The 16,188-nt window shown below is 41.3% G+C and overlaps 1 protein-coding gene across 1 annotated transcript; it reads right to left on the bottom strand.

The window, feature by feature from the left end:
* Positions 1–15,866, bottom strand: LOC310999621 (mitogen-activated protein kinase kinase kinase 5). The gene is made up of 28 exons (XM_083990127.1): positions 15,401–15,866; positions 15,153–15,292; positions 14,328–14,515; positions 13,974–14,142; positions 13,646–13,752; positions 13,294–13,464; positions 12,838–12,950; positions 11,957–12,116; positions 11,608–11,758; positions 11,231–11,335; positions 10,864–10,913; positions 9,871–9,966; positions 9,212–9,296; positions 8,807–8,940; positions 7,935–8,062; positions 6,634–6,770; positions 6,434–6,539; positions 6,134–6,291; positions 5,438–5,630; positions 4,991–5,162; positions 4,471–4,636; positions 3,459–3,644; positions 3,243–3,348; positions 2,802–3,048; positions 2,426–2,538; positions 1,499–1,596; positions 1,306–1,382; positions 1–1,126 (listed from the first exon to the last, which is right to left on the bottom strand). The coding sequence occupies exons 1-28, from the start codon at positions 15,735–15,737 to the stop codon at positions 1,030–1,032; spliced, it is 3,990 nt and encodes a 1,329-aa protein (XP_083846253.1). The 5' UTR covers positions 15,738–15,866; the 3' UTR covers positions 1–1,029.
* Positions 15,867–16,188: the final 322 nt, after the last annotated feature.

Genomic DNA, 16,188 nt, shown 5'->3' with positions numbered 1-16,188 from the left:
TACACATGGCTTTCAACAAGTCTATGTGCAGCTCGTGAAAAATAATGAACATCCTCTGGTGTGACACATGACCACTGAGAACAAAAGGCACTGATGACACACTGGAAACACATAATCAGGTTTGTGCACAAATGCCTTTTTACACTTGTGAGAGTTTTTACGTACAACATTAATTCCCTAACAAAGTAACATTCCTAATATAACTTAAGCCCAGTTTCAAAAACACTAGAAGACTAGACTAGAAGATATGATCCATCAGAAAGGGTAGAAAAGAGTAGACCTGCCCAGAAGAGTGGTAACACAATGATACACCCCTCAACACACAGACACACCGGCATACACACACACTGAGTCTATGTCGCTGTTTCTAAGGCGATGTCAACATTGTGAAAACAACATGAGGAAACACATGTGGAATTTAAAGACTCTTCGCTACTTCATCGCTTCTTCCAGCCTACGTCACTCCCACACAAACCTCTTCCCCGCCTGTTACATGCAGATAACAAGGCATTCGCAGAGATTCACTGCCCTTGTTTGTTGTTTGCACATGTTTTATTTGGTTATACAGTAGAAATTATTCTCCCAAGAACACAAATATGTTCAGTTTAAATAGACTTTGCCCTTATATATAACTTAGTTCCTGCCAAGTTTTCTGTAAAACTGTATCATCTGAAGGCATCATTAAAATAACATTAAAATACTTTTTTGCTCACAAATCAATGCTCCACTAGGCAACTTGTTATAAGGCATAATTATAGCCCCACTAGCCAAAGCCATGAGAAAATGCTGGCAAGATCTAGCTTTGAAGTGAAGATTTTTGTATTCTTCCTTTGATGCACAAATGGAGAAGCGTTCAGTATCTTACAAAAACAAATACATACACAGCTCAACAACATTGAAAATCTATTGTGCTTTACATTAGTTCCCTGCAAGTCAGTTGTGTTCACCACCACAGCCTCTCTTCCTCCAGATAACACAGGACCAGCCTGTCAATAAAATCTGTTCCCTGATGTACAACATCAGCAGCCACTAAAGAGGAGTGTCCTCGCTGTCCTCATTGTTCGTGCTGAGCTGGGTCTTCCTGTGAGCTGTGACCGCAGCCCAGATTCGACACAGCATGCCGCCTCTGAAACGACAATATTAGACAGATTAAAGGAGATTTGCAGTAAATACAGTGTATCTCAAAAACACCTTAAACTAATGAGGCAGACTGCTTCTTTTCTCTACATTCATCTCTGAGGTCATCCCTGTCTACGTCTCTGCATGGGCCCATTCTGTGAGGGCGATGAGTGGAGGAAGCCTCACCTTATTCCACAATATGCCAGATCATCCCTGGAAGCCACATGGAGGAGACAGTCCAAGGTGAATTCATGAGTGAGCAACTGGAAAACAGGATGACATACGTGTGGATTAACAGTGGGTGGATGTGGATGAGTATTATCGACCTGCCTCGAAAAAGAGAGAGAGAAAAACAAGGCTGGGGCTTCATTGAGTTTACCTTATCAATGGTGTCTTGATCCACAGGGACAGACTTGAGCCAGTGCACCAAAGCCATCACCTCGGGATCAGAGCTTTTCTGTGAGGCCAACTCCCCGTCTATGTTGTAAAAGAGATTAGAAACCATTAAGCCTGTCTGTTTTGATTAAATACAAAAAACAGACATAAAAAGTTATGTTATTAATGTTGCACACAACTTTAAGACTTGTTGTGTTTCCGCAGGCTGACAGAATAATCATTATCTCAAGCGACGAGTCAAGCTGCAGCATATTGGAGGAGTGCTTTATTGGTCTACGCCTCCATCAGAAACCAGTCAGGCAGAAATCCAGAGCCTGAAGCTGAGGTGTGGTGGGGATTGACTGGCACATGTGTTAAGAAACAGTAATGGGAATCACTGAGGGTATTGATAAACCTGAGAGGGCTTGGTCCTGTGATGTCATGCTGGTCATGTTGCAGCTTGTGTGTCTGTTTAATGGGCTATAGGCTGAGATCTCTACTTGTAATTACTAGCAATATTAATTATAAGAATGTGCTAAATATCATCCATTCATGTGATACATTATCTCTACTGATTATTGCAAGAAAGGGGTGAGCAGGGTGGGAGTGAGGGGTGGGGGAACATCACCTGGCTTTAGATGATTTATGGTGACACCTGACCTAGTCAAAATAAAATATGAAAATACTTCCGTATGTTTGTTTTAACCGTCTTGGTGTACTGGATAGGGAGGTTAAAGTTACAGCTACTGGAAGACAGATTATGTGAACAGACGGCATGACAACCATTTAAAGGAAGGAGGTCTTCCTTCATCCACAATACAACATACAAGAAAGGCATATTCCATTGTTACAGTATTTTTTGTTTGTTTCCGTTGAGAGTATTCCGTAAAAATTGTGATATGTATATCATCATATAAAATGCAAACATCACCTTCAGTGAATGCTGCTTTCCTCAGTGCGTCTATCTGTTCCTGTTTCCTCTGGACGGTGGTCCTCAGCAGCTCCTGGTACTCTCTCTCCTTCTCACTCAGCTGACTCAGCAGTCTGAAACACAAACAGCCATCATCAGTCAGCAGAAAGCAGTGCAACTAGAAATCCTTATTAATTACTGTGCACTGCCCAGTGGATATGCCTGTTATGCTTAGTCGTGCTTTTTTAACAACATAAATGATTGATAATTACATCATATTTACATACTAAATGTCAGATTATGTACCCTTGAAAGTTAAATATTTATATAATATAATAATTTATATATGTGTATGAAAAATGAATTTAGCACAACCAAAATAGGAGCTGAAGGCTACCTTCTGGTCTCTGCTCGTAGATCTCTCAGGTCCTCGCTGAAGGGACAGCTGTTATTAACAACGAGGTCTGAAGGAGAGTGGGGGTCAGCTGTAGGCAGGATCTCATATATGGGTGGCGTCTGGTGCAGGTCTCCTGGCGCCCCCAGCTGCTCAGGCACGATAACTACAGGAGTGTCTGGGTCAGCAGACTGCTCCTCAGGAATGCTGTCCTCAATCTCAAATGAGGACTGCAGCTGGATTTTCAGCTCTGGGGTGTGGGAGCGTGGGAGTGAACAGAGGAAACAAAGACCAAAAATAGCAGACGGAAAACGTTAAAAAGTAAACAACTAAATAAGAAGATTTGAAAATGTACATACTGGATAGACAAGAAGAGAAAAATATGAACTTTACTCATGACAAATCTTAAATGAATTGACCTAATAGAGAAGGATGAAGCTGTACCTGGTAGGAGCACAGTGATGGCGTCCTGTACTGCCTGTCTCAGCAGGTTGTCCAGAGCAAACATCCAGTGAGGTTTCACTTGCTGTTGCTTCAACACCTTCTTCACCTACATTCAGAGCAGATAGTTCAGATAGTTGAATATGACTGTGAGAAGAAGTCGACAGCTGTTAAAATCACCAGGGACATATCTGTGAGTTGACTCAGAGACAAACTTACTGCATCTTGGAAGCTGAACAGCACCGCCTGCAGGCTGTTCAGAGGTATGGACGCGGCGAGCAGCGAGGCTCTGAGGTCCAGCAGGCCAGTGGTCAGCTGCTTCCTGTCCGGGGAGCGGATGTTGTCTCGCAAGCAACCAATGAGTGTGGTGATGTGTTCTGCACTGAGGGATGTTCCTTTGCCATACTTTTAATAGAAAAATAAATAAATAAATAAATAGGATTAAAATTGAGTTTTGTCTATCGTTCTAAATCTGGAAACAAAAGCAACAGAACAAACAGCTGACATATTTGTTGTGGGGGGAAAAAATGTCGCCTTGAAAAATAAATTCCAAAGTCAGGGTAAAATAAGATTGCAGCTGCTGATAGTCATGTAGCTGATGAATCATATAAAATTCCAGTAACACTTTACTTGACGCCTATCTCTATAACGCATTATAACCATACTTATAATGAGTTAAAATGCAGTTATTGCACCGGATAACTATAGTTATAAACACTCATAAATGATCATAATGCTTTATAACAATAATCATAACACACTATAAAGCATTTTATCATGATTTATAAGGTCAGGTATTATAATACGTTATAATTGTTAGTAACTGGCTGACAATGCTCACATTGATAATGCATTATAAATATAGTTATAATGTGTTATAATTGGCTTATAAACGTGTGTAACTATCATTATAAACATTCATAAATTATCATAAGGCTTTATAACAATAAGCATAACGGTTATAATGTGTTATAGAGATAGGCACCAAGTAAAGTGTTACCAAAATTCCTTTTTTTTAATCAACAATTCAACAACATGTCTGAACAATCTGTCCAAGTAAATCTGATTAAACTAAGATATTCAGAGTTGAGTTTTAGCAAATTATCTTAAACTTAACCAACAATGATACAGCATCTGTCACTTCAATAACATCCAGTAATCAATTGGACTAAAATCTAAGAAGTATAACTCAGTGTTTTCACTTGATGTGTTGTTACTTTCCTTCACCCACCTGAGGCACGGACTCCTGTAAATTAGAGATAACGAAACCGATGAAGTCGTTGAGAACTCTGTGCAGCGTCTCTCTCCTCTCACTGTCCTTTCTAAGCATAAAAAGACCAATATTCTCTTCTGTCGAGACTGGACTGCTCATGTCGGACGCAGAGTCCTCTGGTATTCTGGACAGCAGGGGGCAATAAAGACAAAAATCACATTGGCTCAACAGATAAAGATGATTTTTTTAAAAGCAGTTTATGTGTTTAATTTAAAATCAAATGAAAAATGACAATGACATGTAAATAAAGATATGGTTATTGATAATTAATGTCTGATGCACAGGTTACTGCCTTCACACAGTGATACAGATGCTGTGGCATTATGCCCTCTTTATACCTATAAAGCTTGCATGTATCTTAGAGAATATCTGACTGCAACCTCATTGTGGTTTGCCACTGATGTAAGATCCTGTAACACTATGTCCTATGCAGAGATTATGAGGTTTTTATCTTCTGTTGAGCAATAAACTAACTCACGGCAGGAAGCTGCTGGTGCTGGGTGGGCTCTCTGAGACTTCATGTGATCTGAGGAGGGCGGAGTGGGGCCTCCTGAAGTCCAGGGAACAGGACAGGTCAATTGAATCCGAGTATGAATCAGTGTCCTCAACAAGGATGGAGATCGGTACTGACATGCTGCGATGATAGTCAGCTGCAAAACCCAGAGAAGTTGTGGTTAGATACCATACACCGCTGTTCAAAATCTCTGATTATTGTCCAGGTTTCATGGCAAAAACTTACCACACAGGTGTAATTACAGGTTCAGTAACAACAGTGTATAGGAAGAAATAGGAGGAAAGGGAGAAATAATACAAAGAGAAGTAGAGATGTGACTCAAAGAAATGAGTTGAGGATGCAAAACAGAAAGATAAGATTTAGATAAAGTAGCTGATATGAGCGAGCTGACACTATGTTGAATTTGACTACCAGAGTCTTTAGGTTCCGATTCCTGCGGAGCCTTAATCTTCTTCCTGGGGGACGACCTGAGGAAGGCATCCTTGAGCAGCTCTGCAGCTGTGGCTCTTTCATCTGGGTTTGGCACGAAGCAGTTCATGATGAAACCCTTCGCCTCGTCCGACATGCACTCTGGAACTCTGGGGTGGATCTTAAACATGCCCACCTGGACAGGAAAGTTTAAAGGGTTAATGACAGAGTCTGGAAAAGATGATATCTTAATTTAAACGACTAAACATTAGATTGAGAATTTTTAAAAAAAGTGGAAGTTGCTTACATTTGCTAAAGAAGCCCATAGTGGTTATACCTATAAGTGCTAACGTGGCCTTGCTAATGTGCGCACAAACACAACTCAATCAAGTTGATGTTTAGCAGTTGTAGCTAATATTCACTATGAGGACCATTTTAGTTTGGCATATTAGTGTGGTAACATTTGCTAGTGAAACTGATTAGACTGTCATTAATTTTGCAGCAATTTAATAAAATAAAAATATTTAACACATTATAATTGTGACCTGGTGATGGAGCTAAAGGTAAAATTAAGGCTGACCAGAGCTGGTACAATTCATCCTCAGGGTACATTGCAGTCTAAATCCTTTGATACTCTTGTGATGTTTCCTCAAAGCCTCACTAATGTCCACTATCAAGATAAAATACAACCTCCTTTACCTTGAACATGGCTGCCTGAGGACTTCCCAGCTCATGGAAGGGCGTTTTTCCTGTTGCCATTTCTATAATAGTGCACCCGAGGGACCAGATATCAGCTGCCTTCCCATAACCTCGAGGCCCTTGGTCTATAATCTCTGGGGCCATATACTGGAGAGTTCCTGTTGGAGAATCATCATAAGTGATGAAAATACAGCTAACATAACCTTTTTAAAAGATAAAAATACAACATATCCTTACTTTTTTTTTTACTTTGTATATCTGGATCATAATATACTAATATCATAATACGTATCATCTTACCAGTAAACGTCTCCGTACAGGGGTTGATCCCTGCTAAACGTTTGGAGGTTCCGAAGTCAGAAATTTTCAGCACTCCACTATATGTGTTGATCAATACATTGTCACCCTGTAAAAAGATGTATTACACCATTGAGATATTTCACAAATACTGCTATAAAAGCCATTATTATGCAAAATAAATCAAACTGTGATCTGCTCACCTTAATGTCTCTGTGGACAATCTGATTGTCATGAAGGTATTTGAGCCCCTCGAGGATCTGCTTGGTGTAGAAGATGACGGTGGCTTCATTATCTTTCAGAGGACCCCATTTGGAGCGCAGGAGGGATGACAAACTGCCTAGAGCGTAAAATTGAATCATCCGATTTGTTTATTTGCGATTTCCGATTTGCATATTTTCATGATCTTTTACTTTTAGTGCCTGACTGAAAATGAAAGTTATATTTCAAGTTTTTTATCTACACGTGGCAACATCAAACAAAAGATGCAATCATAAAAGGCTCTTTGACTGCACCAGATCACTGTGCTCCGAGAATGCATGCTTATTGTTGTTCCTACAGTGTCCACCAGTACGCCTCGGCTGCCTGGCTTCCCATGATGCAACAAGCTCATGGTCAGGGTCAGGGCAGACAGCCTCCCACAGTGAGCCAGGTTCTTCCAGTGAAATGGGCGTTTTTCCTCACCACTGTCACCAAGTGTTTACTCATGGGGGATTTTAAGTCTCTGTAAATAATATTCTAACAGTCGAGACAGTCTAGTACAGGCTAGACCTGCTGTATATTAGTAGATCAGGTCTAGCTGCTCTGAGAGAACGTCTCTTATGATTTGGTTGTATATAACTGTATATAAATACAACTGACTTGATTTGTTAACATGTTTTTTTTCTTCTAAAAATCACCTCTAGTGATTTTTTTCCCCCCAGTGAGCAGGATGTCTTAGGAACCACCCACTTCCCTAAAACCGGCTTCCAGTAGATGTTACGTAATCAAACATTCGCTTTCGAATCTGAACACATACAACAGGCGCAAACCTCCCTGATACTAATACAGGCATCATCCTGTAAAAAAACAAAAAAAGCTATACAGCAATGAACCGGGGCAGGGCTTCCTCCTGTTGTGTAATTTCCAAAAGGAGCAATGCAATGTGAATTCTTCCCCTAGTCTGTTTTTATTCCAGTGAGAATTTCCAAGAACATAACGTGTCTAATGACCTAATATTAGCATGGCCTAATATTTTAAGTGGAAACAGAGTGATGTATGAGTCAGGATTTTTGAGTCAACTAAAAGCAGAAAGACATAAGCAACGGCACATGCAGATCAGAGTCTTGTACATCAGAATGTATAGGCCCTACCAATAAAACCTGCAAGAAGTTATTACACCAAAATTTCCTCAAAATCCCTTATTCATTATAACCAATTACTTTTATACACTTTCATGCAGTTCAGGGGTGAGGTGTAAGACATTGCATGTTAGAATTTGCTGTTATATTATGGTATCCATTACCTCCTGGTACTTCCTCCATGAAGATCTTGATGAAACCATCCTGACTGACAGAGCCCAGGTACTGGACAATATTCCTGTGTTTTAGCCTCTTGTGCAGCGCTATCTCCTCATGAAGGGGTTGGGAATACCTGGAAGACACCCACAAGTAATACTTGTTTGAGGTTTCAATACAATGTGACATTTTTAATACACACACACAAACAAAACGTGCATGCAACATGTAAAAATGTGCAGGCCAAATCAAGGTCAAGGCCAAATGATCCGTTTTGTTTCTGGTAAAGTAGCAGTTTGATTGTTTATTTTCTGATGAACTGTCTTATGTGCTGAAGGTTAGACTTAAGCATTTAAAAATAAACTCAGTACTTGAAGAACTTGAAAAACCAATACGCATTATATCACATGACGGCTGCTATTGCATCACATTGAAACCTATTCTTTTTTCCTCCTTCTCTGTCTCGCCTTCAGTTTACAGGATCTTCACTGTTCTCTGTCCAGCCGGATAATTACAACATCAGATCAGTGTCATGATAAACTCTCTGCTCCATTTTTGACTCAGGGAGCTTTGGCAAATGTTTATAAAGTGATTTAAATATCAAATTTCCTTCCACTGAATTTATCATTATTTCCATACAACGCTGCAGAATGGGCCCAAACTCTTTGTGCATATTATGGAATATTAGAGAAAGAATGAAAAGACTAAACACTCATCCCTCTTCCCCCAAGATCGCTCAAGAGCCAGAGCATGCCAGTGAGAGCGCTCTCTGCCAAATCACTTCCCGTTATGGGTATTACGGAAAAAAAACATTCATGTGAGAAACACTGCAGCCCCATGGCTCCAAGCGAGAGATGAAAACATTGTTTGTTTCCCGTACGTGCTGTCCTTCTCCGGGATCTCTTTGATGGCGATGCGTACTTGGTTGCTCAGGTCCCTCCCAGCATAAACCACACCGTACGTCCCTTTACCCAGAACCACCTTGTCGCCATTCTCATTGGTCTCATAGATGTACTGCGGATTGAGACGTAGATGGCAAGAATGAGAGCCGGGAATTGTGAGGAATTTTACAGGCAAGTGACAAAGAGAAATGTGAAGAGTGAGAGAACAGATGTTTCATTCAGGACGTGAAAATGTGCGCCTGTTATTATTCTAGGGAAATAGCTCTGTTCTTGAAAACAACATTTGTAGCCAGTAACTGCAGTCATGTTTCTACTTGTTGAGGCAAGCAAGACCTAAATATAAAGTTGACTCTGCGTCAGAGGAGTGCAGCTCTGTGACCGACCTCTAGTATTCCTCCAGTCAGATGGTCCAGGTCCTTTGCAGAGTCTTCAGCCTGCTGGAGCAGAGAGTTCACCAGCTCGCAGAAACTACAACAAAGTGAAAAGACATTCCCACAGAAGAAAATACAGTTTTTGTGAAACATGTGGTTATATGAAGCTTCAGTGAATATTAGTTAAACTGAAAGGAGCAGCCAACAGCATGAGACATGCCTGCAGATTCTTTAGTTTACCCAAAACAGGCCAAGTAAGAGTGAGAAAGATTCAGTACTAGGCCTATATAGTTTTGTGGGTTGAGTCTTGTTGTGATTTGGGTCAACTGAATCTTGAGGTGAGAATGAAAAAAACATGTGCCCTCCAGGGGATTTTTTTCAAAGGGGCAATAAAGGAAATATGACTCACACATCACATTCACTTCACCAAGGTACCAATCATACTGTCTGCAGACTTGTCTTGCCTGTTGTCCTGTCGACCTCTGCAATGATCCCTTTATCTTTTAAGTAGCCCGTCGGTCAGTAAACAAGTCTTTCGCACAGCCTCACACACACACACACACACACACACACACACACACACACACACACACACACACACACACACACACACACACACACACACACACACACACGCACACTGTATCTTTGCAAAATTAGTAGCTGTTCACCCTTTACAGTGAAGCTCGGAGGGGAAGCAGAGCTGGAAGTCATCCGAGTTGTAGTGGACGTATAGGAAGCAGCTCCGCTCGTCAATCTTCGAAGCACTTCAGAGAGAAAGAAGAAGGATTTCAGCGACTAAAACAGTCAAAATCCATAATTCCAATGTTAAGAATACAATAAGGCTGAGTCAGAAACTGTAGATAAATGGCAAAGACACTGATTAAAACAGGGCCTGTAGGCTACTGTTCATCCCTTCTATGCTTCAGTGACGTAATAATGTCCATTGTCTAACTGTGTCTGTTTATGTGTCACCTTTGTATAGTAGCTTGTATTCTGCCTCTCCTTTGTATAGTAGCTTGTATTCTGCCTCACCTTTGTATAGTAGCTTGTATTCTGTGTATTTTATCACTTTTATGTTATGTGTAGGGACTACAGATGGAAATTAGCTGGGAGCTAAATCTGGTGCAACCATCTTTTCATTTTTTTTTTCCTTTAAATGATTAATGTAATTGCACACGGTCCCTTATTAACTAGAAACTAAACTAAACTAGCTAATGTTTGGATCTTAGTGTCAGCCTAGTAAGCAAATGTGGTGTATTGATTGATTAGGTAAATGCTGATGAAGAACAAGGGCCAGCCCCAACACATACATCTCTTCTTCTGCTGATATGACAATCTAATGAATTTTGTTCATTCACTTTTTTCTTTCAAATGGCCCCACAGCAGACTGTTTAGGGTGCTGAAAATGACCCCTGTGGCAAATCAGCAGGCAAGACCAGGTCTAAAGTACACAGTGATATTGATGAGTAACCAGTGTGCAGTTGACAAAGGGCCTGCAAACAACCGGCTTAAATCATACTGACAGAGCAAAATTTGACCCGCAGCCAGGGTTTCCCTGACAACCCGCATGTTTTGGGTCGTCTAGCTCTGCAGTTCGGACACACCCAGAAATGAGAGCTAGATATTTTAAAGGTATTTCCACATGCTGTACTCCACTTTACCTCACTCCACGAATTGCAGAGGCTGGGAAAGTCCACTGGTGCAAGCCTTTCTGTAGAATCAAAGATGATGTTAACACAAAGGATGAGGACAGTTTGACAGTTTGACAAGGAGTGCTGGACATGTCAGAACAGGTTTCATATATGTTCGCATGAGAGAGAAAGTAAACAGTCTGGAGGCATGATGTCATTTTTTCACACAGAGCAAACACACCTACACACTTCCTAGATTAAACATTCACTGAACAATAAATCTGTGTGTAAACGCGTCGGTTACGCAATTGATTCTGCATTCTGTGTGAATGGCAGGTACTCAGAAACATCATCAAGTAGTGGGGGGCTGTGGTGGAGGATAGAGGTTTCTACATACCTTAAAGGGTGTGACGTGTTTCAACTGGACAGTACGACTTTCGTCCTCTTCACTCACACACACAATAGCTGGTTGAAGCACTTTACTGGGCTCCAGAATGAGCACCTGAAAAGCAGCAATTCAAGAAATTCAAATTCTATTACACATATTTTTATAATAGTGACACATTTTTCATTTATTTCTATTGGGAGGTGAAAACTGTCCAGTTTTTCTATTATTTCCCCACCATATTCATCCACAGTATTACAGTCAATCAGTATCACAGTATGTATGTTAACCTTGTAATCAAAATTGTTTCGATTAATAGACAACAGCTTTCAGAAATGACTTTTTAACTTATATTTGTGTTCATTGCTGAGGGAAATGTGTTGTCTTACTGGGCAGCGGTCTGTAGAGTTGGTGGGTTTACAGGATTGTAATAGCAGCTCCATCCATAAGTCCATGGTTTCCTGTTTAGGAGATACTATCTCAGGTGGCTTGGCAACTTGCCGGTACAAGATGTATGTCTCCATTATGGATGCCACATACCTGAAATAAAGATGGTGAAGTCAATAATCTACAGAAAATGAATATGACCGAAATTCCTTTCTGATATTTTAAGGAAAAAAAGGTATTAATTTAATCGAATTAGACTTTCATTCTCTAGTAACTCCATCCTGACGTTGATTTAACATCTTGATCTGCATGTTTATTAGTGCTAATCGGGAGTTTGTGGTGAAGCCTCACCAGATTGGAGCCTGGAGCCTGTAGAGTTTCTCAGAGGCCTCGATGACTTTTTTGTGTTCGTTACATAAGATGTTTGCACCGAGGTAAAAGCCGACATCCCAGTAGTCCCTCATCTTCTCCAAGCTACCCTTCCTACCAAGAAGGGTGCTTAAGGTCACACCTAAACAACATAAATTATTTGTACACATCACATCCTCAACATGAACCTGTGCACAACTATAATCTCATTCAATTATGAACAATGCAGCAATTTATAGCTATTACTATACTATATACTGTCTTATTCAGCTATTAGACATGTCAAATTACTGTGATTCTAACTGAGAAATACATTTTGAAGTCTATTATGTATTTGCATCAATCTAAAGAACATATTGTGATGTGTGACTGTTTTGTCTATAAGTGAGACCAAAGATGAATTTCCTGCCTTGGCGGGACAATAAAGTTTTTCTTCTAATTCTAATGTGTATTGTGAAATGCATTTGGAGAAATGTACCCTAGTGTGACTTTCAGATCACACAATAACATAAACTAACTAGCAAACCAGTATCTTCTTTTGTTCTGTGAGGTTTTTATCAATAGAACCTCATGGCCTTAAAAAGTCTGTCAGTCTGTCTGAGCCTATCAGACTTTGACATGAACAGATGCACCATTTGATTATATTACAGCAGCTGTTTGGGTATAGTCTTATTGCTCAGTGGACATGGTAGAATAAGACCGCCCCCAAAAAAACCCACATGGTACATAGTTATCCTCCAAGTGTACTTAACTTCATGGCACAGTGAATCTGCAGACCATAAAGTTGTATTGCCTGGGGATGATCAAAGCAACATATTTTTCGTCATTCCACTCTGATAAACAAAGCAGAAAATATGAGGCACCTATTTTGCGCAGCTCAATGGAAGTGTCAAATTCATGTCCGGCTGCCATCAGGAGGACCACGTTGTTGATGCCCGAGTGAAGGGTTGGCTCTGTTTCAAAAGCTCTTCCATACCTGAGAGATACAATAAAGAGGACACCTGTAGAACACCCCACAGCACCAACAGATGGAACAACAAATACAGAATAATTGATGCAACATATGGTCAACAATTGTTAAACAAAAGCTCAGCTGTTACACAGACAGGAAGTTACAAACTGTGCTCTAATATAAAAGGGAGACAAATACTCTCTTCTGGCTAGGTGTGAATAAGTTTGCATGAGCAGCCCGACACACACACACACACACACACACACACACACACACACACACACACACACACACACACACACACACACACACACACACACACACACACACACACACACACACACACACACAAACAAACTGGTAGTACCAGTAGCAGGCCTGGTCTCTGCTGGAGTGATCAGTGAACGCCGAGCTCATGAACATGTCTTTGTAGATGCGTCCACACAGGCAGTAGACGTCTGATGCCACCTTGCCCCCTGACTCCACAATAGGCAAAATGGCCTTCAAGGCCTTGGCACGATCTCCAGGGTGATTCCTCCTGGCATGGTAAAAATGTCATAATATCAGCAATGATGCAGCTATAGCAACAAGCCCCTTATATGTTTATATAGCTACAGGAAGAACAGAGGCTACAGGATGGTAATGGCACAAAAAGACTGAGCTGAGAGCAGAAGAGAGAAGATTTCAATTGCATAATTGTGCAGATCCAATGTGAATACCTGTTCAGAGCAAATATATAGTGAAACTGAATATTCTGATGTCTTGCTACGATGCACATCGGCAGGTGATTCAGAGTCTCCACCAGTGTGATCATGGAGTCATAGTCCTGAGGAAAAAGAGTGTAGAATGACAATATATTATTCATAGGGTTCACATTTAAAGAGTTTAGTTTAAAGTACTACTAACATTAAGTACAGTACTAGTGTTGTTCAGTTGATTAGTCTTTAATTGATCTAATAACCAAGAATGGATCCCAGGAACTATTTCATAATATTAAAAAACATTTTATTATACATTCTTTGCACACATAAATGTCCAGAAACAGACCTGAATGTCCCTGTAGGACAACAGCAGGTTCATGACGATATCAGGGGTGAGCAGCTCTACACTATCCAGCCGTTTCTGGATGCGACTCAACTCTTCACTCAGGGCTTGGCCAGTAAACCGCTCCCGTGCCATACGGATCTCATGCCTGATCGACTCCCGGAAATACTCGCTGTCAGCAAAAAGAGCACAGGGCGTCATAACATGCCAGACTTTCACAATCTTCAATAAATCAGCCAGGTGGACTCAAACACACTGCAAGCTACAGTAAAAGCAAATGTACATGTAATCTGAGGTGATAATGTTTTTTGGCAAAAGCACATGGTGGTGGACAGAGCCCTGCAGTTTGTGCCTGACCTGGACTGAATGTGTACGTTGTTGAGCAGATGCACCAGCCTCTCCACCAGAGGGGTCAGCAGGGGCTCCAGCTGGAAACTAGGCTGCATCAGTTCTTTGATCCCAGTCATTATGGAGGCATCGCAGGCAAACACTTTACCTTGCGGTGACACTACGTAAGGGATGAACGTGTAACTTCCACACTGCTCCTGAAGGAAAATAATGCAGGCATCATACACGGGCAAATTCACGCTCAGTGGAGCTGAGGCATCTGATTGTTGTGCTTTGAATACCTAAGGATTAATTCCAGTTGCATTATTGCATAAGATCTGATTTGCTCCTATCTCTATACGTAGGACCGTGGTGAAGCTTATTTTCATGTCCATGGGATATTATACATATCTTGGGACTTTGCATTATTCATGCACCAGTCAGATAAATCCATGATATGAAAATGTCAGCTTTGGGTCTGAGGAGTAGCATTATTGTGTATTTTTTATATTTACACACTAAACCATTAGTGAATTGAAGAGAATACAAAACAAATTAATCAATAATTAAAAATGTTAGTTGCAGCCATGCCCAACTTGCCAAGTGGGCCCTGGGGCAAAAATAAAGTACCTTTAAAATAAACTGAGCCCATATTAGCCACAAGTACCACTTATAGTTTAAAGCACAGTGCAAACAACAGAGCACTTAGAATCTATAGGCACAGAGAACGACCAAAACCACTATGCATATGGCCTATGGGATAGGTACCCATGATCTATTATTCAAACATAGTCACAGGTCATGTGCACATGTTACAATATTGTAATCTAACAATGGGGTGTTTATAGGAGTTACCTTGACAGCCTGTAGATCAGTGTCCTGCTTGTAACAGTACAGAATAATGTTATTGGTCATGCTGAAACTTTCTCTCACTCCCAGGTGATAGAAGAGGGAAGGCTGGCAGAAAGAGTCACTCATCTCTACCACTGCTACATCTGGGGGGTAAAATAAAAAAAAGAAGAGAAATGGGTCAGTTTGCGCAACTGACAAATTACCCTGCAGACAGTTAGTCAGTCAGTCAGCCACAGCATGCCTGCACTTGCCTGCATTGTAGAAATTATCCAGGATGTCAGTTGTCCCCAGTGAGATCCTCTCAAATGAAATGGTTTTGAACACGGCGTGTACGTCTGCGCAGGCTTCCTTCAGGCACTTCAGTGACAAGTTCTCCTCTGTCTGCGGCACCGACGCGTCCTCGTTCACAATATATGCCACGGACACAGCCCTGGTCCGGCTCCGGGGAGAGACGATTTGTTTACCCGAGCTTCCGGAGCTCAGCTCTATGGCCAGAGTGTCCTGCCACAAACTTCCAGCGGACACCCACACCGGATCTTTCCTCCTCAGCTCGTGCAGGCTCATTCGCCTGCGCTCTGTAGTGTACATCTTCTGTCTGCTCTGTAATGCGCAGCTCAAACTCGGTGCAACATGTCTTCAACCGGGACGACTTCCATTGAAAATGAAACAGCTCGGTTGCTTGTTCTTGTAATTCCCCCAGGTGAGTCGTTGCAGCGCCACACGTTCTCTAACATTCCCGACACTCCTCTCCCCTGGACCCGCCCTCCGCTCCTGCTCCGCCCGCTGACATTCACAGTGAAACTGAATGCCCCGCAGCCCCGCAGCCCCGGCTCTCGCATGACCTCTGCTGCTGGATCACATTTCTGAACAAGACTGATGTGATGGGAGCTGTTTTGTTTGTGTCCCACACCCTAAGGCAAATGATGTCCTTCTGCTCATTGCATATAATTATAACTCCACACTGTAAATAGATGAAAAACAAAGACAATATCTAGAAAACAAGATCCAAGCCTCATGATCTGTAAAGTCAAATGATGAC

The sequence above is a fragment of the Trachurus trachurus genome (genome assembly GCF_905171665.1).
Source record: "Trachurus trachurus genome assembly, chromosome: 16".
NCBI classification, from domain to species: domain Eukaryota; kingdom Metazoa; phylum Chordata; class Actinopteri; order Carangiformes; family Carangidae; genus Trachurus; species Trachurus trachurus.
The sequence above is the reverse complement of the archived record's forward strand: the minus strand, read 5'-3'. Positions and strand labels throughout refer to the sequence as shown.

Excerpts from the sequence above, each read along its gene's own strand:
- LOC310999621 (XM_083990127.1), bottom strand. The coding sequence starts at position 15,737 with ATGTACACTACAGAGCGCAGGCGAATGAGCCTGCACGAGCTGAGGAGG. Across the intron at positions 11,759-11,956 it reads AGGCTCCAGGCTCCAATCTG|GTATGTGGCATCCATAATGG; the intron begins GTGAGGCTTCAC and ends TCTTTATTTCAG. Across the intron at positions 3,349-3,458 it reads TGTTCAGCTTCCAAGATGCA|GTGAAGAAGGTGTTGAAGCA; the intron begins GTAAGTTTGTCT and ends CTCTGAATGTAG.